This window comes from Larimichthys crocea, chromosome XIII (genome assembly GCF_000972845.2).
Source record: "Larimichthys crocea isolate SSNF chromosome XIII, L_crocea_2.0, whole genome shotgun sequence".
In the NCBI taxonomy this organism is placed as follows: domain Eukaryota; kingdom Metazoa; phylum Chordata; class Actinopteri; family Sciaenidae; genus Larimichthys; species Larimichthys crocea.
Genome location: NC_040023.1, coordinates 39372915 through 39393955, shown reverse-complemented (window position 1 = coordinate 39393955; position 21041 = coordinate 39372915). Strand labels below are relative to the sequence as shown.

The 21041-nt window shown below is 44.9% G+C and overlaps 1 protein-coding gene across 35 annotated transcripts in view; it reads left to right on the top strand.

Moving 5' to 3' along the window:
- clasp2 (cytoplasmic linker associated protein 2) overlaps positions 1-20756 on the top strand; it is a 52023-nt gene extending 31267 nt beyond the window's left edge. For 4 of the 35 annotated variants that reach the window (XM_019264229.2, XM_019264247.2, XM_019264246.2 and 1 more), the window contains 32 exons: positions 84-161; positions 337-504; positions 1608-1648; positions 2016-2168; positions 2829-2852; positions 3270-3287; positions 3939-4040; positions 4248-4274; positions 5142-5168; positions 6349-6531; positions 6761-6805; positions 8092-8199; positions 8462-8524; positions 9192-9298; positions 9446-9469; positions 9653-9808; positions 10192-10283; positions 10374-10437; positions 11151-11210; positions 11507-11509; positions 11988-12151; positions 12706-12784; positions 14816-14959; positions 15119-15262; positions 15392-15498; positions 15813-15954; positions 17669-17864; positions 17957-18150; positions 18241-18369; positions 18462-18668; positions 18832-18948; positions 19231-20756. In XM_019264229.2, coding sequence (XP_019119774.1) covers positions 84-161; positions 337-504; positions 1608-1648; positions 2016-2168; positions 2829-2852; positions 3270-3287; positions 3939-4040; positions 4248-4274; positions 5142-5168; positions 6349-6531; positions 6761-6805; positions 8092-8199; positions 8462-8524; positions 9192-9298; positions 9446-9469; positions 9653-9808; positions 10192-10283; positions 10374-10437; positions 11151-11210; positions 11507-11509; positions 11988-12151; positions 12706-12784; positions 14816-14959; positions 15119-15262; positions 15392-15498; positions 15813-15954; positions 17669-17864; positions 17957-18150; positions 18241-18369; positions 18462-18668; positions 18832-18948; positions 19231-19308 — 3244 coding nt within the window. In that variant the 3' untranslated portion in view covers positions 19309-20756. The remainder of the gene's footprint in view (positions 1-83; positions 162-336; positions 505-1607; positions 1649-2015; positions 2169-2828; positions 2853-3269; positions 3288-3938; positions 4041-4247; positions 4275-5141; positions 5169-6348; positions 6532-6760; positions 6806-8091; positions 8200-8461; positions 8525-9191; positions 9299-9445; positions 9470-9652; positions 9809-10191; positions 10284-10373; positions 10438-11150; positions 11211-11506; positions 11510-11987; positions 12152-12705; positions 12785-14815; positions 14960-15118; positions 15263-15391; positions 15499-15812; positions 15955-17668; positions 17865-17956; positions 18151-18240; positions 18370-18461; positions 18669-18831; positions 18949-19230) is intronic. The other 31 variants (XM_019264230.2, XM_027287431.1, XM_019264232.2 and 28 more) reach the window with 31 other exon arrangements.
- Positions 20757-21041: the final 285 nt, after the last annotated feature.

Here is a 21041-nt window from a genome sequence, read left to right as displayed (position 1 = left end):
TTCAGAGCGTGTTTCAAACCTGTTTTTCTACCTGTTTTTCACACCTAATGCACCTTTTGTATCTTGGTACCTCTCATTTGCAGGCACACAGCAGTTCTGGTTGAGAGCATCAAGAAGGGAATTCGAGATGCAGACTCAGAGGCCAGAGTGGAGGCCCGCAAGTAAGACACACACACACACATATATATATATATATATATAAAATATAGTATATAAACACTCACACAATCACTCACAGACATTTTGAAAAAATGAAATAGCTTGAACAAAGAAAGTAGTGTTGGATATCTCACCGCTGTCCATCTCCGTCTTATTCTTCCCTGCCGTCTCCCTCAGGGCCTACTGGGGTTTGAGGAACCACTTTCCAGGGGAGGCCGACGCTCTGTACAACTCCTTGGAGTCGTCGTACCAGAGGACCCTTCAGTCCTACCTGAAGAGCTCTGGCAGCGTGGCCTCGCTTCCCCAGAGTGACCGCTCGTCGTCCTCCTCTCAAGAGAGCCTCAAGTAATCAACACTCAGCACTGCTCCTCATATAGTTTGCTTTAGACCTCTAGGGTTACTTTCAGGTTTTCTTTGAGTCCTGAAAATGAAGATTGTTGACACTTTTGGCAGGACCTACGCACACCCCTGTTGGACACCTTCGGTGTACATGGATCTTATATCCTCAGTTAACTTTTATTCTTTCGCCTGCAATCTGTCATCTTGTCAGTTTAAGAACAATACTGAAAAAAATCTGATCTGTTAAATGTTTGCAGAAGTGGAACAAATAAATTCCCAGAAGATTATTCGGGGCATTATATCCTCAGCCTGACCCCAGCGGTCTGGATTAGTCATTGTTTTGCCTTCTCAGCATCGTCTCCTACTGACTAAATTAAAACCAAAGCGAGCTAAATTTAGAGCGAAACAGAAAGTCATGTTTTCTTCCTACACTGCTTTATATTATTTAATGTGTAAATATAGGTTTTGAGGTTTGTGGCTACAAACAGTTTTTTCAAATATTAGAAGGCCGGTCATACATTAGTGTTAAGTGTTTGCAGAAGTGGAACAAAAAATTTCCAGATGATTATTTAGGGCGTTATATTCTTAGACAGCAGTTTGGATTTGTCATTACCTCCAACGCATTGTACACTGCTTTTTATTATTTAGTGTGTAAGTATGTAGTTTGAGCTTTTTTTTTTAAATATTAGAAGACCAGTTCATATGTTAGATTAAAAATAAGTAGATTATTGGTAAGAAGAATTTTCTCAGCCAAATGTAAAAACACTGACTTCAGGCAGTGGAGTGGAGTCTTGAGCAACTCTGTTTGGTCTCAATAAATAACCAAATATTGCTAAACTACAAAGAAACCCCAAACAGTTGAACTAGCACACATTCTCTAAATCACCTCATTTGTTTTGTACTCCTCCTGCTCTCTTTGACAGTAGTTTGTGTTTGTTTACATCTGGAGTGGATGGATTTCCACTCAACTCTACTTTAGTGGAAAACGATTTAGTTGTTTGATATTTTGTCTTTTGTTCATCACTCAGGACCACAGTGCTGTGATATTTTGTGTGTGGTGGTGTTGTTTTTTTTTGTGGACTGACCTACTTTACTCTCTCTCCTGTCAGTCGGCCTCTGACTTCTAAATGGTCAGCAACTCCAGGGCGAGGTGAGTCATCCCCCACACTTGCACACACACCCAAACACGTAATATCATGCTGAGTCCGCTCATGTGAAAACATACACACACTATGACAAACATCAGCTCCTTCAGAGCCATTTCCCATCATTCTCATTGACATCTGCCTGTGTCCAGCCCTGTACAGCTACTTCCTGTTCCTGCACATATGTGCGCATACATATGCGTATATGTGTCTGGCTGTTTGTGTATTTCTGTATGGTATCAGTATTGTGTTTGTGTAGTGTGGTGCCTGCATGTGTTTGTGATGTGTATATATCCCTTCATCACCTCCCATCCCTTCTCCAACACACTCCTCCACCTCCTCCTCCTCCTCCTCCTCCTCCTGTCCTATCAGTCCCTGCGGGTTCAAAGGCCGGGGTGTCGTCAGCATCCCTGCAGCGTTCCCGTAGCGACGTGGATGTAAACGCAGCAGCAGTCGCTAAGCACCGGCACGTCGGACAGACCAGGGCAGCGGGGCGTTTGACCCCTGGCTCCTACTCCTCACTGGGTAAGGGCCCTGTCAGTCAAGTTGACTAACAAGACAGCGAAGACATCGGTCAGCATGTGATCAGCAGGATGTCAGGCAGAGATGGAGACTCCATCTGAGGAGTCAGCTCAGAAATAGTGCTTCTTGACAGGTCGAAGAAAAGGAGTAAAAGTCAAATAAGCTCGCCACATCTACATGACAGCGTATAAGGACGGACCTACACACTCACACTTCAGTGCTTGGACTGGTCTTTCTACTCTCCACTGCTGTACTGTCTTCTCCTGCTGCCTGCTCACTGCCTGTAACTGTACCCTGTGTATGTTCCCGTATGGATATTCTCTGTGTGCATGTTCTGTAGTTGGATGTCATCCTCTGTGTCTGTTTGTCTCTGTTTCAATGTTGACCACTGCATCTGCATGGTTCTCTGTTAAACAGATGTTCTGTAATTAATACACACTGTGCTCCTCTCTTCTCTTGTCTCTCCTCCCTTTCCTGTCTCACATTATTTACCCCTTTTCATTATATCCTCGTTACTCACACTCTCTGTTCGATTTTCATTTCCCCTTTCTTGGGTTCCTTTCGTATCTTTTACTTTTAATAATCATTTGTATCGATCCTTTCCCTCCGTTTCTTCCCTCTTCTTCTTCCTTCCACACTCCCTCTCTCTCTCTGCTACTAAAGATGATGCCTCTGATAAAACGGATGGTAAGATCATCTCACTCTCCTTCACCGGCTTCAACCTACTCGTGCTTTTTCTATTTTTCTTTCTCTTCTTTTTCCCCCTCACTTCATTCCAGTCCACCACTCCATGTCAGCTCCTTTTCGTTACAGCGTGTGGCCACAGTGCCCCCTGCTGTCAGCCTTATGTTCAACCCACGTTTGTATCACCATCCCACTCAGCACATCATGTATCAAACTAATGACACATCTAAGATCATCTTCTGCGTTACTCAGTTTTGTTTTAATATGAAAACAGTCTAACCATCTACACCTGCATTGAACTGTATCATTCAGCTGTCGAGGTTTTGGTAGGATGTCTTAGGATGTGTAGTTGTAGTGCTTTCATACACATATCAGATAAAATGTATGTTTACAACCTGCTCCTTCTTTGTCTATCTGTAGGGACCAGGTCAGACAATGGTAAGATTGTGGTTAGGTTGATGTGGGTGTGTGTGGGCATGTTTTTAGGGATGTTCTAGTTGAGAAAAATGACAAAATTGATGGTTAGAGTGCAAGTTTTCGTCGTTGTCCACAGAGGAACCACCAGGAATCAGAATATTATATCTTGTACTGTGGTGACCTCAATTTTAAACACTGAAAATCACAATTACAAATAAAAAATCTTAAAATTTGCCTCCAGAAGTCCAACAACAATCGTGCACGATTGTTCTTTAGAATATTTTAATAGAAAAGTGGCTTAACAAACACAAATTCCAATTCTAAGCGGATCATTTAATCAAATCATCAACAATTGGAGATAAATAACAAGTTGGGTTATGATGACCAGTGTCAGATTTTAGTTACACATTGACTGAAACTGGTTTATAATCCGTTGAAGCATCCCTGGTGTATTTATCTGTGCGTGCACCTGGCTGAATCTTTAGACTTGAAGATCTGACGTCCGCTCAGCAGCTTCCAGCATTCGTAGCTTTTCGTCAGCTGTAGTGCTTCTTAGCTTCTCTTCTTCATTTAGCTGCAAACAGTATGTGGATAGTTGTGTTAGCATGGGAAGGACAGCGGTGTTGTTCAGTGTTTTTTTTAACTGTATTTCTCTCTTCCGCATACATACAGGCCGTGTACGTACCAAGCAGCCCTTGTCCACAGCGAGCAGCGTGTCCAGCCAGGTGGACTCACGAGGACGCAGCCGCACCAAGATGGTCTCCCAGTCACAACGTACGTATCCCTCCCCCTTCCAATGACACACACAGGATAACCCAGCTGTGAGTCAAACAGCGTGGGTATCAGGTCCATTTACTTGAACATACACACCAACAGAGCAGTGAGAGCTTCTTGCAGCGTGTGTTTGTAGTTTCTGGAGTTTTATTACTTGTTGCCTCAACGGTGACGATAAGCTCCATGTAAATGTTTTTGTGCCTTCAGGTTCCGACGAATCCGATTGCACACCAGGTATTCTGTTTGTGTGTCAGAGTGTGTGTGTGTGCGTCTATTTGTGTACCACAGTGGGAATGGTGGCCCACCCGCTATCGCTCTCATCCTGATCAGGGTGTTTTGTGTAAAGAGGAGTGTGAGTGTGTTTTTAATGTGTGTGGGTTTTCCTCTGCATGCTGTGTCTCATCACTGAGGATGACGTGGTGGACGGTTTATTTCCGTTGCTCTAGCCTGGCTCTGGCTGTCATTTGGGTTGTTAAAAATACCTCAACAGACATGTAGGGAACTCAAGCCACTCGAGCGAGCTACTTTTGCAACACATAAAGCACGCTTGGAAACTAGATTTAAAAGAGGACATTGATTGGACCACAGCCCAGTGCACCAATCGGATCTGGACATTTAGATAAAAGACCGACAGTAAAAGAGGAAATGGCAGCTGAACAGAGGCTTAGAAAATATTTCTACGTACGTGTGTGTGATGGAGTGTATGGATACTTTTGCACATATTTACTTTGGAGGCATTTTCTTTTCCTCATTGTGAACAGGCTCTGCTTCATACATGTGCCAGCTGTCCCAACATGCACTGCTTTTACCAGGCTATCATCTGCAGCTGGTTCAGTGTGTGTGTGTGTGTGTGTGTGTGTGTGTGTGTGTGTGTAAGCAGCACATTTTTCAGTAGTTGTTTTCTCTTCAAAGTGCTTCAGCCTGGCCTTCATTGTTGACATGGAACACCAGGATGCGCTCTCATCGTACTCTGTGTTCTAACCCATGACTCCCATTTCTTTTGCGCTAACACCCATAATTTATATGGTTTAATCTGCTGTTCCTTCCCCCCCCCCGCCTCTGCTTTCCCCCTCCTCTCAACCAATGGGCTTAATGGCTCAGGATCTCAGTCAGCTACCCCTGTTGGTGGTAAGATCACAACGCTACTTCTTTTTACCCGCTCTCTTTATCTTTACTGCCTTTCCTCTGTTGCCCCTTCCTTCACGTGCACCCAGAAAAGGGCACTTAAGGCTCCTCCCACTCTGGCTGAGGCATGCTGGGATTTGTAGTCACAAACTGTGAACATGGCTGTTCTATGATCATGCTAAACACTCTGCTTTGGGAGCTGTCTGCACTGTCTGCCTGGATGTAGCCTTAAGATTCATATAACCAAGCAAATAATTATTTCTTAAGGTTTATTAACAGATTTTACACAGTTTGCTATCTTCTCAACATTTTGTAAAAATCCTATTTTTGTAATACTCACTGGAATTAATAAAATACACCTTAGGTTAAACTTAGAGATGACTGGAAACAGGTCAGAGGGTCACGTTTCAATTATATGTTGAAAAGTGTAAAAATTGGTGATCAAGATGCTTTCAAAATACCAGAACAATTCCAATTAGCTATTTGGATGTATGTATTTATCTCTGTGTCACTGGATATTAGCTTGTGTGTGTGTGTGGCTTTAGGTGAGTTTCTGTGTCATGAAAGTGAGAGAGAGCGAGAGGAGAGAGAGTCTGGTCTGCGTGCTCATTTTGCAGTCATGTTGAAATCAGTTAAGGTTCCAGCTCCATGTGTCGAGCCCTGGAGCTTGTTCCCCCAAAAGTCTGTTCATGCACTTTATATTCAGCACCGCAGAGCAGCTTCTTCTCGACTGTTTGTCCTTAGGTTGATCGTAATATGAGTCACTGTAGAGTTAGACACACTGTGGGCTTCGCACTTGGAGACAGGATGTCATGGGGCGGTAAAATTGACACCCATTATCAAATGTTATGTATTATTTTTGGACAATTATTACTCCATGTTGGCTTCTAAGAAAGATTTTGTAGGAATAGGTGTCAACACTTCAACTCCTAACCCCAAGAATCCTCTTTCCATTGACATCAAGCACTAAGTTCTGTCTATTTTTAATACGCATACTGTTGGAAACTAGCACCTGCCTTTGTCAGTATGTAAATAAGTGTCATTAAGATCATCACATTACAGGTGTTTACGTGTCTCTGTAGCTTTGACTGTTAAATGCCACGTGTCGCCCGAGTAAGGCTCTGACTTTACTTTCTCCGTCTCTTTGTATGTTGTCCTCTTCCCTCGCTGCGACTCTCTGAAGCCGGCAGTCGGAGTGGCTCCCCGGGTCGCGTCCTGACTAGTACGGCCCTGAGCACCATGAGCACCATGAGCTCAGGGGCCCACAGGGTGCTGGCCGGGTCCAGTGGGGACGGACACAGACGCAGCCGCATCCCCCGCAGCCAGGGCTGTTCCAGAGACTCTTCCCCCACTCGCCTGTCTGTTGGTAAGTAAACACTGTTTCATAATGAGAGGCCTCAACATAGAAAGTTTTGGTACAACTGCTTAAAAGTTATATGATGGCTTATCTAAATCTTTGCCTTAAACACTTAATATCACCACCACACGCAACTACACTCTATCATTCATATAAATTTGGATCTCAACTCAATTTTCGTTTCCCTCCTGCTCCTTCTCCACCTTTTCCTCCTCCTGCTGCTGCTTCTGTCCTCTAGCTCCTTCCAGCATTAGTTCCATCTACAACGGAGCGAGCAGAGGAGGTAAGGACCCCGACCTCGACCAGACCACCCTGCTATCCACCTCTTAATCTCAATCTACTTATTCTCAATTTAAAATCATCCCTTAATCTCCATCTATCACTACAAATCTCACAATCTCTCCCACCTTCCCAATCCCTCCATCGAGCTGTAGCTCAGCCTCGTAGAGGCCGCCCTCTCTAACCCGTCTCTGATGATATGGCTGTGTTGTTATGGTGATGGGTGCTCATGATCATCAGATGTCCCCGCATTACGAACCCCTCCCGCTCTTGTTTACTAACCTGTTGTCGATGGCTGGTGAGCGGACCTTCTAGCAGAAGCAGCGAAGCTTCCTCAGGGCTTTGTGTAACCCCCTTTGGTCGGCTGTGATTAACCCTGATTGGCCGGGTTAGATGCTGAAGCTGATGAACAGAGCAATGAACAGTGAAGTTGATTGCGATGCTACTGGATGAAAAACGCAGATCCTCCCCTCGATCGCTTACAAATCACTTCCGTCTCTACTGTGTGTGTTTGTGTGCGAGACGCATGGTTGATCGCCTGTGTGTGTGTGTGATTATCAGTGTCATTTTAATGTGAGTCCAGCTGTGCTGTGGGTTCTGTGGATGCATCTCATTTAAAGCTGAAACATTTAGTCAATGACAAAAAATGTAGTGCTTTTTGATCATGAACTAGTAAACCAAAACATCTCGGTGTTAGTTGGGCATATCTGGGGAACTTTTGATGACTTTTTTTTATTTTATTTAGTATTTGTGGACATTTTATAGACAAATTTAATCTGCAACTCCTCTGATTATTCCTTAATCGTTTAAGTAACTATGAAAAACTGCCAACCAACATTTTCTAATTCCTGATCTGAATATCTTTGAGTTTGCGTCTGTTGGTCATTTAATGACCTTGAACTATAGGAAATGGTGACTAAATAGATTAAAATAACTACATGATAAAATGCAATGACAATAGATCAATCAATTAAAAAAAAATCTTTTGTAGCAGCTCTAATCAAGAACTTGCAGAATAATTAATAAAAAAATCAGGAATCTGTCGAGATGCTTCCTCTGGGCCGGTAGACCTGAGCTCATATTCTTTCTTGTCTTATTTATGTCTTTATCCACGTACCTGTCCCACTCTCTCTTCTTTGTCACTGCTCATATGTTTGTCTTTCTTCTTTGTCTTCTTCACGTCCCCCTTGTCCTTTGTGTTTTTTACTACCACCTTTCTTCTCTCCGTTGTTTCCCCCCTTCCCCTGTTCCTCTGCTGCGGTGCGGTGTTGTAACCCCGGTGGCGTTTAGCTCGGGGAAGTCGTATCCCTCGTCCCAGTATGAGTCAGGGCTGCAGCAGGGAGGCCAGCAGGGAGAGCAGCCGGGACACCAGCCCCGTACGCTCCTTCACACCCCTTGGTGAGTAGCAGTAGTGGACGGATACCCAGGAGGGATTATTAGTAAAAAATCAGGATAAGTAAGGAGAAGAAGTGTAGGCTTTCATGTTAATTCAGCATCTCCTAAATCTCAAGAGTTTAAAAAGTTGAGGGTTATTGCATGTTTTTCAGCCTTCCTCTCTGCTCTGACACTGTTTCGATCAGTCTTAGGCTTGTTTGTCTCGTGGGTGTGTGCGCGTGTGCGAGTGTTAAATTCTGTATGTGTGTTTTAATCTTGGTTGCAGCGACGCGGAGCTACTCTCGCTCCACCGGAGCTCTCCACACCCCTGACACTTTTGGGGCTGCAGGTGAAGGCTGAGTACATCTATTTCTCCGTACCTCACCCACCCACTTTTCCTTAATTTTTAGTTTTTGTTCGCTCCGTTTTTGTTGTTCTTGTGCCACACATCTTCTCCTGTGTTATTTGTCAGCCTGTTTCTTTTCCTTTGTCCATCCTCCGTGTTTTTGTTTTTTTTTGACATTGTGCTCCAGGATGTCGAACCTTCCAGTGGAATCGCATGTTTCTGCCCGTTCAGTTGCCAGTTTGACAACCATTCTGCCAATTTTACCAGCGTCCATTTGTTTTCTTTATTTAGCTCTGCCCCGTCTCTGCAGGGACAGCAACATCTTCTCCTGTGTTTTCTGTCAATCATTCTTTCTCCCCTCCAGTGGCACCTGCGGTGTCGCCTAACAAGTCATCACATCATCTTACAGGGTTTGCCTGTGGCAAATGTTTGGCTGTGTGTGTGTGTGTGTGTGTGTGTGTGTGTGTGTGTGTGTGTGTGTGTGTGTGTGTGTGTGTGTGTGTGGATTGAGTAATTGTCAGAGAATGAATGATGATGATGAGGAGGAGGATGGTGGATCGTCAGTGGACAAATAAGAGGCAGCTCCATAACAAGTTTTGGTCTAAAGTTTTCTCTCCTGCTATCCCTCTGTCTGTCCTCCCACTCTTTCGTACTGTCTGTTTTTCCACAGGATCGGGTCTTGGCATCAGTCAGTCCAGTCGTCTCTCGTCTTCAGTCAGTGCCATGAGGGTCCTCAACACGGGCTCAGACGTAGAAGAGGCTCTCGCAGACGCGCTGGTATAAACCTTTGTGCCACCACATGCTGTATATACATAAAAACACATTCCAGTAAGCTGTCATCATGTACAGCTCACACCTCCTGGAGTGTGTGTGTGTGCGTGTGTGCTAACTAACCCTGGTTCTACCTCTGTTTAATGCGGTCAGCTGTTGGGAGACATGCGGTCCAAGGTCAGCTTCTCCTCCTGCCTCTTACCTGTGTGTGTGTGTGTGTGTGTGTGTGTGTGTTTAGTTGTGTTTGTGTAGCTCAGTGAGTGCATGTTTCCTGCCTGTGCCTGTTTTGTTTTTTCTCCCCCTGTCTTCACTTCCAGTTTAATTTCATGTCCTTTCCGTTCCTGTCCTCTTCAACTGCAGAAGAAGCCAGCACGGCGGCGGTACGAAAACTACGGCATGTACTCAGACGATGACGCCAACAGCGACGCATCCAGCGCCTGTTCGGAGAGGTCCTACAGCTCCAGGAACGGGGGAGCCATCCCCACCTACATGAGACAGACAGAAGATGTGGCTGAGGTTGGCAGCAACATCAGTATAGCGGAAAACTCAGGGCATTATAGTGCATCTTGTCTTTTATTCAGGCGGCTTTCCCCTCCAGTGGTGTGCAGACAGTGCTATACTGCAGTTGGAAATGCTCAGCCTTGTACAGATGAATAAATAAAGTGTGTATCTGCTTTTAGATTTTAAGAATTACAAGTTTGCAGTGGGAATTAGTCCCATCAGTGCAGGAATCACAGAGATTCATGCAGTTTGATGTTGTTCATACTTGTACGGATAATTGTTTCCTTCCCTCATATCTGAAATCTGCCATATCACTTCAGTATCAAGCTCAGCATATCTTAATAACATTAGCTCCCGCAATATAGAAGTAACAGACCTGTGTATCTGTTTTTTTCCAGGTCCTGAACCGTTGTGCCAGTGCCAACTGGTCAGAGAGGAAGGAGGGACTGTTGGGCCTGCAGGCGCTGCTCAAGAACCAGCGCACCCTCAGGTCAGCCATTGTACAGACGGATGTGTTTTTTTTTTAAAGGATAAATCGACCCTTGATTTTCATCTAACCAGGTTTGTTTTTGTTCTGCAGCCGGGTAGAGTTGAAGAGGCTTTGCGAAATCTTCACCAGAATGTTTGCGGACCCTCACAGTAAGGTATGAACGCATGCAGCACGAGTACTCGTACAAAGACGCACAGCACTCAAAATCATTTCAAAGATTCATTATTCACCCCCCTTTGATTTGATTTTAACCCACCATCCTTCACTGTACCGGATTCTGCCAAAACATCTGTTTGTTAGCACGCACAGACACATTTTCAGTCACAGATGAGTCATTTTAGAGGTGAAGACGAGACAAACCGGTCACAGTGTGCCCTCAGATGTACACACACACACAGATACACACACTCAAACAAACTTAAACAGGCATGCAGAGTGTGCGACGGGACTGTTTTCTAACGGCATGCCACGCCTGAGTGTGTGTGTGTGACCTCACACTCTCCGCCGTCCTGTGAGATTGCTCTGTCACCGTTCAGCAGCCAATCCGCTGGCTGCGCTCACTGCATTCACTGCCACTCGCTGTCTTTCCCCTCCCTCCCTCCCTGCAATCTGAAGCGACAACACTGACCGCACACACACTCAGATGCACATACACACACACACACACACACACACACATATTTGGGCTGCCAGCTCCTCTCTCTGACTAACCAGCTGCGGTTCGCCCTCTCTAACACTGCCACTTTTCTTTGGCCGTTTTGTGAGTGCCCGTGGTCTCGCACACGTCGTAAGGTGTGTGAGAGCCCTCCCCCCTCTTTTTTTTCCTCTCCCTCCCCGTTTGACGTCTGACGATTTGATGAATTTCAGCGAGACTCCGGCAGAGTGTACGGCACAGCAGAATCCGGTATAAGCTCAGCCTCCTTCAAGGTACTGCATCTCACCATTGGATCCTGCCTTCATCTTATCTCTCCCACACCATTCCTACTTTTCATCTTCCATGTTTTTCAACTTCTCTCTCAGTTCTCAGGTCTTTCCTAGTGTGCACCAAACATCATTTCACATTTTTTTTAAAGATGCTGTCGCTTTTATCTATTTGCAAATGTTGGATTGAAAGTCAGCGCTGTGAACGCTGAGTTCCTTCAGGTATGTTTGTTTTGTCAGGATGCTAACAGATGTGTGTCTCTCTCTCCCCCATGCCACCTCCACCCTGGAACTCTCTGTAGAGAGTAAGTTTGGTCAATCAGTGTTACTGTACTCATATATGTCTGGATGGATCTGCTTCACTAATCTAATTGGATAACCACTTATCAGGGCAACAACATAACAATCACTCACTAATCTTCCTCACGTAATGTTGCCTGTGATGACACTGTCCTGCTGAAATCAACCACTGGCATGTAGAGACGGTCACCACAGTCTGATTGGTGATAATTAATTCTTGTCAAGTGATTAACTGTCTCATTGTGGTTGTCTCCTAATATTATTATTATTAATTTGGGTGATTTAAAGTTTAATTGGTGATTGGGAATGAAGGTGGGCTGGGCTGCTGCGATGATGGGTGAATAACCACTAACTTCACTTGATACCTCTTCAGCATAACCAATAAACGCAGGACTGCTGGTATGCATGCATGTGTGCATGAAACGTGAATTATTGAGTGATATCGGTCTCTGACCCAAACTGTCTGTCTGTGTGTGTGTTTAGGTGTTCAGTATGTTCCTGGAGACTCTGGTAGATTTCATCTTGGTCCATAAGGAGGATCTGCAGGACTGGTTGTTCGTCCTTCTCACACAGTTGCTGAAGAAGATGGGAGCTGACCTGCTGGGCTCCGTACAGGCCAAAGTTCAGAGAGCCCTGGATATCACACGGTGGGTGTCTTACACTTACACATAGACTGACATTAGTATGTAGGAAAATTATATCTGAGCATGGAAGTTCACTCTTGACTCTTTTGGATTAGTATGTGTAAGAATAATTTAAGCTCAGAGCTCCACTGACTTGTTTTTCAGTCACATTTTTAAAGACAGTGAGATGAGTCTGAAAGCCTTAAAAACCTGGTGTTAGTGCAAATTATTTCAGTGTTAGCATTATATACATTTTACAGTCCCTGCTGCTGAAGATCCTAGAGGACATGATAAATTTGGTCGCTCACGTGGTAGAGCGTGCGCTCCATGTACGAGAGTAGAGTCCTTACAGCAGTGACCGAGACTTGATTCCAGCCTGGGTCCCTTGCTTCATGTCACCCCCTCTCTCTCTCTCTCCCCTGAATTTCTCTGGAGCAGCTGTGGCTATTTAATAAAAGCAGAAAATATTAAACTCTGCCTTACACATGGATATAAAGGAAAAGATGAAGACTTCCTTGTCCATGTGTTTCTGTGTGTGCTGGAAGTTTAATGAGGATCTCGTTTTTTTTCTCTGACAGAGAGTCTTTCCCCAACGACCTCCAGTTTACTATTCTCATGAGGTTCACTGTGGACCAGACACAGACACCCAACCTGAAGGTAAATGACATGTTCAATTAATGCATGTGTGTGTTTATAGGAGAGAGAGAGAGAGAGAGAGAGTGAGCTGAGCGTGTGATTGTCTGAGTAAGGGAATGAAGGATGGACATATGGCTGGAAACTCAGGGACTGTGTAACTATGGTAACTGCTGTACTGATATGACCTGATGCCTGCTCATGCTGGCGCTGCCTCCCGAAACCCTGAATCCTGCGCTGTGATTGGATGACGATTCATGTAGCCACTCCACTGGCTGTTTTTTTTTTTTGTTGTTGTTTGTTTTGCTACAGTGTGGACACTCCCTCCAAGCTCTAACTCCTGATGCATCTCTTGTACTTTCCTCCTCTTCTCTCACACTAACCCATTACGTTAGAGCAACGTCTTGCCTCACCAGTATCACCAACACCCCTCTTCACCTTCCTCTCGATTTCTGCGACTTCACTTCTCGCTCTTCCAAACCCTTTTATCTCTCTGTCCCACCGCTTCCTCCCCCCCACACCCTTCCCTGCCCGACGTTTCACCCCATCCTCACGACTCTTTCATTCCTTATCTGCCTTCCAACTAGGCTTGAGAAATAAAAGATATTATCAGCACTACAATTTCACCTTCAAGTCCTAAATATAGATAGACTGCTCTCGCTCTCCATTTGACTTTCAAAATTTCACTGCTGTGACCATATATCATCATTGCTGACAGCTAGTAGTCACAAAACATGATGAAATTTCATACGGCCGCTTAAAGAAGTGGAACGTAGACCCACTTTTTGGCCTGAATAAACTCTTAATAGTCCCCGAACTAGTCGTTCTCAGGCTTTTAAAGTCTCTGTTAGCTCATAGCATTCCCTCACAGCTCACATCGCAGGCAGGGGAAGGTCATTATGACCGTCAGACAGTGGGTGACGTTGCAAATCAGTGAGGACGACAGTTTTATGACAGGACGATAAAGTACCTGTGTTTCTCTGGCACGTAATTCACTAGACTTGAAAAAAATAAATAAATGATCAAAACTACACAATAAAAATGCAAATGACTGCTTCAAGAATGTGCCTGAGGTGCATGGAGATGTAAGATCAGCTCATGTTATAAGACAACATTGAGCGTTTCAGCAGCACAGCAGTCATTATCCAGCTGTTGCATGAAGCTTCATAAACCACAGATTTTAACTCCACATCACAGCTCTCTGCTGCCATCATGTGGCCTAAACGATTTCATTGTCTATTGCCAGATTCTCAGAATAATATCAGAACATTTCAGTATCGCCCAAACATACTTTCCAATCTTTTTTATTTACTCTCCTGCACCCTCCCTCCCTCCTCCTTCCTCTTCCTCTCTTGTCTCCCCCCCTGCCCTCCCCTGTCTCCGTCTTTCCCCTTCTTTCCTCGTCAATTGACGCGGTGCTTCTCCTCTCTCTTCTCTGAAGCCTGTTCGGAGCTCGTGTTGCGGGCGAGGGCGAGGCAGGGGAGGGTCCGGGGTAAAATTGTTCCCCCCCAGAGCGCGGCGCCACGCCTGCTCTCTAGATGAGCAGGCCGCAGCCTGGAGCCAGTCCTCCCAGGTCAGTGCGCTCCGGGGGGAGCAATTATGTGGCGCGCACGATGCTACTACTAAGTGATTTGGAGGAAGTTCTGGCCTTTGAGGTGCTTATGTAGAAAGACGGAGGTGGAGGAAATATCAGGACAGGAGTCAGTTGTTGTGGCGCTTCGGAGCCTGCGGTGAATGTTTGCATTCATTGGTTCGTTTGTTTTATAATTTCTCATCTCTTCTTTTTTGTTGACTTGTTTTTTTAAAGCATGAACATGAACGCACTTTCTTCTTCTCTCACCGATTCATCGTTTGGTTTTCAGACCTCCAAGAGATGCACAATCTGCTGTGGTTGTACATACTGACTGTGTGTCTTTTTCGTGTGTGTGTTTGTGTGTTCAATAGTCTTGTTGTTACTGTATTTGTGTTTTTGCAGGTGAATTTTGGCCATGCACTGTCTGTGTTATCAATCAACTTACTAACACGTTTTCATAAATGTGTGTTTTTGTGCTGCAGGTGAAGGTGGCCATCCTGAAATACATTGAGACGCTGACGTTACAGATGGAAGCTCCAGACTTTGTGAACTCCAGTGAGACTCGGCTGGCCGTCTCCCGCATCATCACCTGGACGACTGAACCCAAGAGCTCTGACGTCAGAAAGGTGCTGACGCACAAACATGCTACATGACTCAAAACAACCAATCCCACAGTTAATACTCAAGTTACTGGAAAGAAATGGCGCTTTTTTTAATCATGGGAACACACAAACAGTGACGACTCTTTCTAACTGAGATGGATGCATTGTGTGTGTGTGTTACAGGCAGCCCAGTCGGTGCTAATCTCATTGTTCCAGCTCAACACTCCAGAGTTCACCATGCTGCTGGCAGCTCTGCCCAAAACCTTTCAGGACGGAGCCACCAAGCTGCTTCAAAACCACCTGAAGAACACTGGAAACGTTGCACAGGTAAAACACACACATACCTCAGAGTAAAGAGCGTTTCCAACACACATAGTACACTGCAGTCTTCAGTCATTATACTGTAACATAAGTGCCACACTTCTGTTTAACTTAACTTGCGTTTTATCTCCTCAGGCACCAATGGGCAGCCCTCTGACACGCCACACCCCCCGATCTCCAGCCAGCTGGTCCAGCCCGGTCACCTCCCCCACCAACACTTCCCAGAACACCCCCTCACCAAGGTAACACACACACACACACACACACTTTTATCAATAAACGCTGACAGGCTTTCAACCTCCACTTACCACAATACTTTTAAATGGAAAATCTATCAAACAATCATTGACTGTACACTTTAGAAATGTCATGTCATGCTCATGTCACTTCAACCACACAGCTCATTCATTCATTTATTCTACATGTGTAGTAGAAAGTGTTTTCTCCTGTAATACATGCATACATGCAGTATATTTGGGGTGATATTTAGCAGATTCATGACTCATTTCAGCTGCAGCTTCAGCTCAGTGTACTTTTCTTTCTTATTCGTGCGCAGTGCATTTGACTACGACACAGAGAACATGAACTCGGAGGACATCTATAGCTCGCTGAAAGGTGTCACCGAGGCCATCCAGAACTTCAGCGTACGTAGCCAAGAGGACATGAATGACCCAGTCCAACGGCGGGAGGGAGAGGAGGTCAGTAGAGCAGACAGATGGATATCGTATGTGTTGATGCGAGGCGTACGCCACCTGATATGAATATATCAGAGGCTGTACCGTCATTTCTGTCAAATATTTCCCCTAACTGTGAGCGTCTTACTCAGGCATGGTGACATGACTTTGAGGGAGAACAAAAGTTAAACATTTACAAATGTTTGTGGGGAAGAGTGAGCGTTCAAAAGCACCAAAATGACTCATGAAATATAAGGAAAACCAAATCAACTGTTGTCAGCACTGGTTATGGAAAAAAACAGTAGGAAAAGAGAAATGTTGTTATTGATGTGGAGCTCTGCTGCATTCTTCAGAAATACTTTGATTCACTTGAGCTCTATTGTATGTAATGTTGTGCATTGATACTGACTGATAAATAAGCTGATGGGTCAATAAATTTGTCCCATGACATAACCCATTTAAGGGGAGGGTGTTGAAATAAAAAAAGAAAAAACTGATTCTACTTTTGGCACAATGCCACGAGGAAAATAAACAACAAAAGACACTTTTCAAACATCTCAAATGACCTCCTCATGCTGTCTCCACACAAGCAGCCATAAATGGTCAAAGATGTGATTCGAATCAGAAAATATCAGATCACAGAAGATAGAAGTAAACGTATCCGACAAAGTATTCAGTGCTAACTTTTAAGGCATGACAGTTATCTACTCAAAGCTACAGACACATATCACTTGGTACTCCAAAAGTTGAGTCATCATCTAGTCTATCCTTACAGCATGTTTTTCCTGGACCTGCAAGTGTCCAAACACACACGCAAACATAGCTACCTACATTCACTGTATCTGACCCTGACATCTGATCTGTTCCACCACTCCCCCCGTAGCGTGGGAACTGAGAGGCATACATTAAGTGTTTATGGGACAGATGACTGAACTTAATCCTCTTCAGCTGCTGATAAAAATCATTTCATTGTTTGTTATGATCCCGGCTGAAAGATTTTCAAAATAAGAAGCTTCCCTTCTATATTTCCACAAGTGCTCAGTGTGATACTCTGCACCTCATTCGGTCCAAATTTATGACTTCAGATGTCACGCAAGGTCTTATTGCAATCCGTCCCAAGGACCCCAGTCCCCTTTTTAAAGGACATGGTGTACTCCTTTGCAGAGGTTTGACCTTCTGACATTTTCCTTAAGGTGCATCTGAAATCTAACCATCCCCACATGTCATCAGCCCTCCAGTCACAGCGCATCTGACTCATCAAACCACCACTCAGACGGTGGCATTTAGTGGTGTCACTGTAAATACACAGAAAGCCTTCACAGGACAGGTTGTTTTTATCACAGCTAGACAACAACAAAGGCAAATGTACCTCGAAGTGATTCATCTGTTGATTGTCAGCTGTCAAAAGCCATCGATTCATCATTTTCTAAGACATATTTGCTTATTTCAGCCTCTCAAATGTGAATATTTTCTGTCTCTGTGATAGTACACTGAATATCTCTGGGTTGACGATAAAACAAGACATTTGAAGATGTCACCAACAACTACAAGAGATTAATTGATAATGAAATAATCACTGATTGTCTGTTTCTCAATTTTTGTGTAATCTGCTGTCAGTGAAATGGAACATATTTCTTTCTTTGGGTGTAGTCCGCACCAAATGAACCAGGACACAGCTGTGAGAGTGACGTGAAAAGTCCAATCCTCTTTAATTATTATTTAAATTGCGCCTCTGCAGGGGGACAGTGGACTAGACGGCAGAGGCTCAGACTCGATGGACGGAGGCCGCATGGCTCTGGACAACAAGACTTCCCTCCTCAACACCCCCCTGCTCTCCTCAAGCCCCCGAGGAGCCCGCGATCAATTCTTAGACTCTCCGTTCAAGCACAGCCGCAAAGACACCAGCATGGACGACTCGGAGCATCCCACTGACGGTATACAAACATACAGACAGACATAGAAAACAATGTACACACAAAACGGATGATATGATAACTGTAATATTCTTTTTCTGTTGACTGTACAGATAGCAGCCTGGACCAATCAGAGCTGGTGGCCGAGCTGCTGAAAGAGTTGTCCAATCACAACGAGCGCATCGAGGAGAGGAAGGCAGCGCTGTGCGAACTGCTCAAGCTTATTCGAGAGAACACCCTGCAGGTGTGGGATGAACATTTCAAGACCATCCTGCTGCTCCTGCTCGAAACGATGGGTGACAGAGAGGTGAACACACTCACCCTGCACATTTCTGTGATAACGCAGTGCGAGCTAAAATTCCTTTTAAGTGTTTAAACTTTAAATCTTTGTTCCCAGCATGTGATCCGAACGCTGGCTCTGCGTGTGCTGAGAGAGATACTCAGCAAGCAGCCCTGGAGGTTCAAAAACTACGCAGAGCTCACCATCATGAAGGCCCTGGAAGCTCACAAAGACCCCCACAAGGAGGTACGCGACGTGTCTTAGTTAGTTGATGAGTAGTATGCATGTTCCTTGTTTTACAGCATCAGCACTGTTAATGTTTGCGTGTGTTCCTGCAGGTGGTACGAGCAGCAGAGGAGACGGCAGCCATGTTGGCGCTGTCCATCAGCCCAGACCAGTGTATCAAGGTGTTGTGTCCCATCATCCAGTCAGCTGACTACCCCATCAACCTGGCTGCCATCAAGATGCAGACCAAAGTGGTGGAGAGGGTTCCCCGCGAGGGCCTGATCGGCCTGCTGCCTGAGATAGTGCCAGGACTCATACAGGTAATATGCACGCATCATATATTTTATGTTTCTGTTTTAAAAAATGGTTCTTCAGCTGACCCCGTCCTCACACACCATTCATACATGGATACTTTTATCTGACTGGTTTTGTTTTGAACAAAGCGTTCTGCAGGTTTGTAATCTATTTTATCTGGTTGGACAGGGTTATGACAACTCTGAGAGCAGTGTGAGGAAAGCCTGTGTGTTCTGCTTGGTGGCCATTTACGCAGTGATCGGAGAGGACCTCAAACCGCACCTCAGCCAACTCTCCAGCAGCAAGGTAACCTGACACATGAGCATTCGAAACATGGACTTTATGACAAGACGGGTGGCTAAAAATTTGTAGTTTCTTGTCTTTGTCTTTACACACCAGGTTATGATGTCTAGCAGTGCCAGCCCATTATTATGTCATGACAAGATCAACATGTTAACATGCCTAAGATGGAACATTTTAAACCTCTAACAGGGTGTCTTAAAAACAGTGTACATACTTTGTATGACGTCTTCGCAACTGTCACAGACACATCCACATGTCTTGTCCTCTGTCTTTTTCTGTCCTTAGCTGAAGCTGTTGAATCTGTACATCAAGCGTGCCCAGTCCGGCTCCGGCGGCAGTGAACCCCCAACTGAAGGCCTATAGGAGACACAGCGCCCTCCCACAGGGCAACCACAGAACTGCAACTCTGCCCACCAAACATAAACATCTGTTCATGAGCTCACACCCACAGAGACCGAAAACAAAAGTCCTAACACTCTGCTTACATTCACACATACGCTTTGCACTCACACCTCACACACAGGTACACACAGTCCTCGTACATTTCCTGTCCCACTCCAAGATGGGAGTTGTGGTGCAGAAGAGAAGAGTGTTGTAGTTCTTTCCACCATCGCCGAGGAGCCGCTCCGATCTCAGACTGAACTGAACCGTCACGTTTGGATTAAACAGTCACATACTTCACCCAGTCACTAATCACCCAAGGATATGAAATGTCCGTCCTCTCCAGCTCCTTTATATTTCGAACATAACAGTATCCCCTCTGAGTAAGATCTTGATGTCAACAGGAAGTGGTGCAACTGCATGGTTCTCATTTTTTGGGGGGTGGGGGTGGAGGGGGTCAAGGTTCATAAAACAGGGCTGAGACGAACGAATGGTGCCGCCTTGTGTCTTTCTCGAAGAGTGAGTAACTGGGGCCAGGTAGACAGGAATGTAAATTTACATTGTGTCATAGTTTGGATTTATTTTACGCAATGAGGTTTTACTGTGGCCGTTTTTAACGTCTGGAGTTGTCTCTCTCCCTCTCTTTCACACTCACACACACACACACACGAACATACTTTCTCTCTTTCAAAAAGGTGCTGATTAGCCTAAAAGGTACGACCGACCAAACCTGCACAGCACTAACACGAGTCACAGTGGGTCATGCCTGCTCGTAGCAAATACAGTACATAGGCAGATTCCAAAGTATAGGAGGCGTTGTGTGCTTGGCTATGCATGAGACTAAATTTTAAAAAGAACTTTTTACTGGGGTCCTATTGACGGTCGGATTAGTGTGACTGGGGGTTTTAAATTAATGTGAACAATGTCCGCCCCTTTCAGAAAAAAGTCCATGGTGTCCTCCGTTTCTCCCGGCTCGTCTTGGATCAGTCCACTCCTGGGCATCACGGGGAGGAAAAATGGGAGCGTGCTGCTTACTACATGAAGTATGACAGGACATGGCTTATTATCACATAGTGGATATGTATCTATATATGATATTAAAATGGAATATCCAATAACAGTGTCATTTAGGAGAGTCCCTGGGGGAGGTGCACGAGCGCTCCTGTGCCCATCCCTGTTTTTATTTTCTCTCTCTGTTGCGCGTGCCGTAGTCTCTCTCTCTCTCACCTTTGTTTTCTCAGCTGAGAAATTTGTAGAAATGTATTATTTACAGCTCTGAAAAAAACTGTCATGTCACCCTTTTCTCTTTTCTCTTCATCGTGTCTTTCTTTCCTTCCTCTTATTGTAACATTCTAGTTTTCACTGTTGTGTTTCCTCCGTGCATTTACAAAGCTGTGCTTACAATAAAAATCAAGAACTTGTACAGATCATGATAAGCCCGGCCTCCTTTGATTTCTGCAGTGGAAGAGTGAGTAGAAATGTAAATGAGGAATTTTAAACAGGCATCCAACCATTAACCATAACCGCTTATCCTCAGCAGGGTCATGGTGGGGCTGAACCCTATCCCAATTTTGGGCAAGAGGCAGGGTACACCCTGGACAAGTCGCCAGCTTATTGCAGGGCACATAGAGACAAATATTCAAACTCACATTCACACCTAACTTAGAGTCACCAATTAACCTGTAAAGTGCATGTCTTTGGACTGTGGGAGGAAG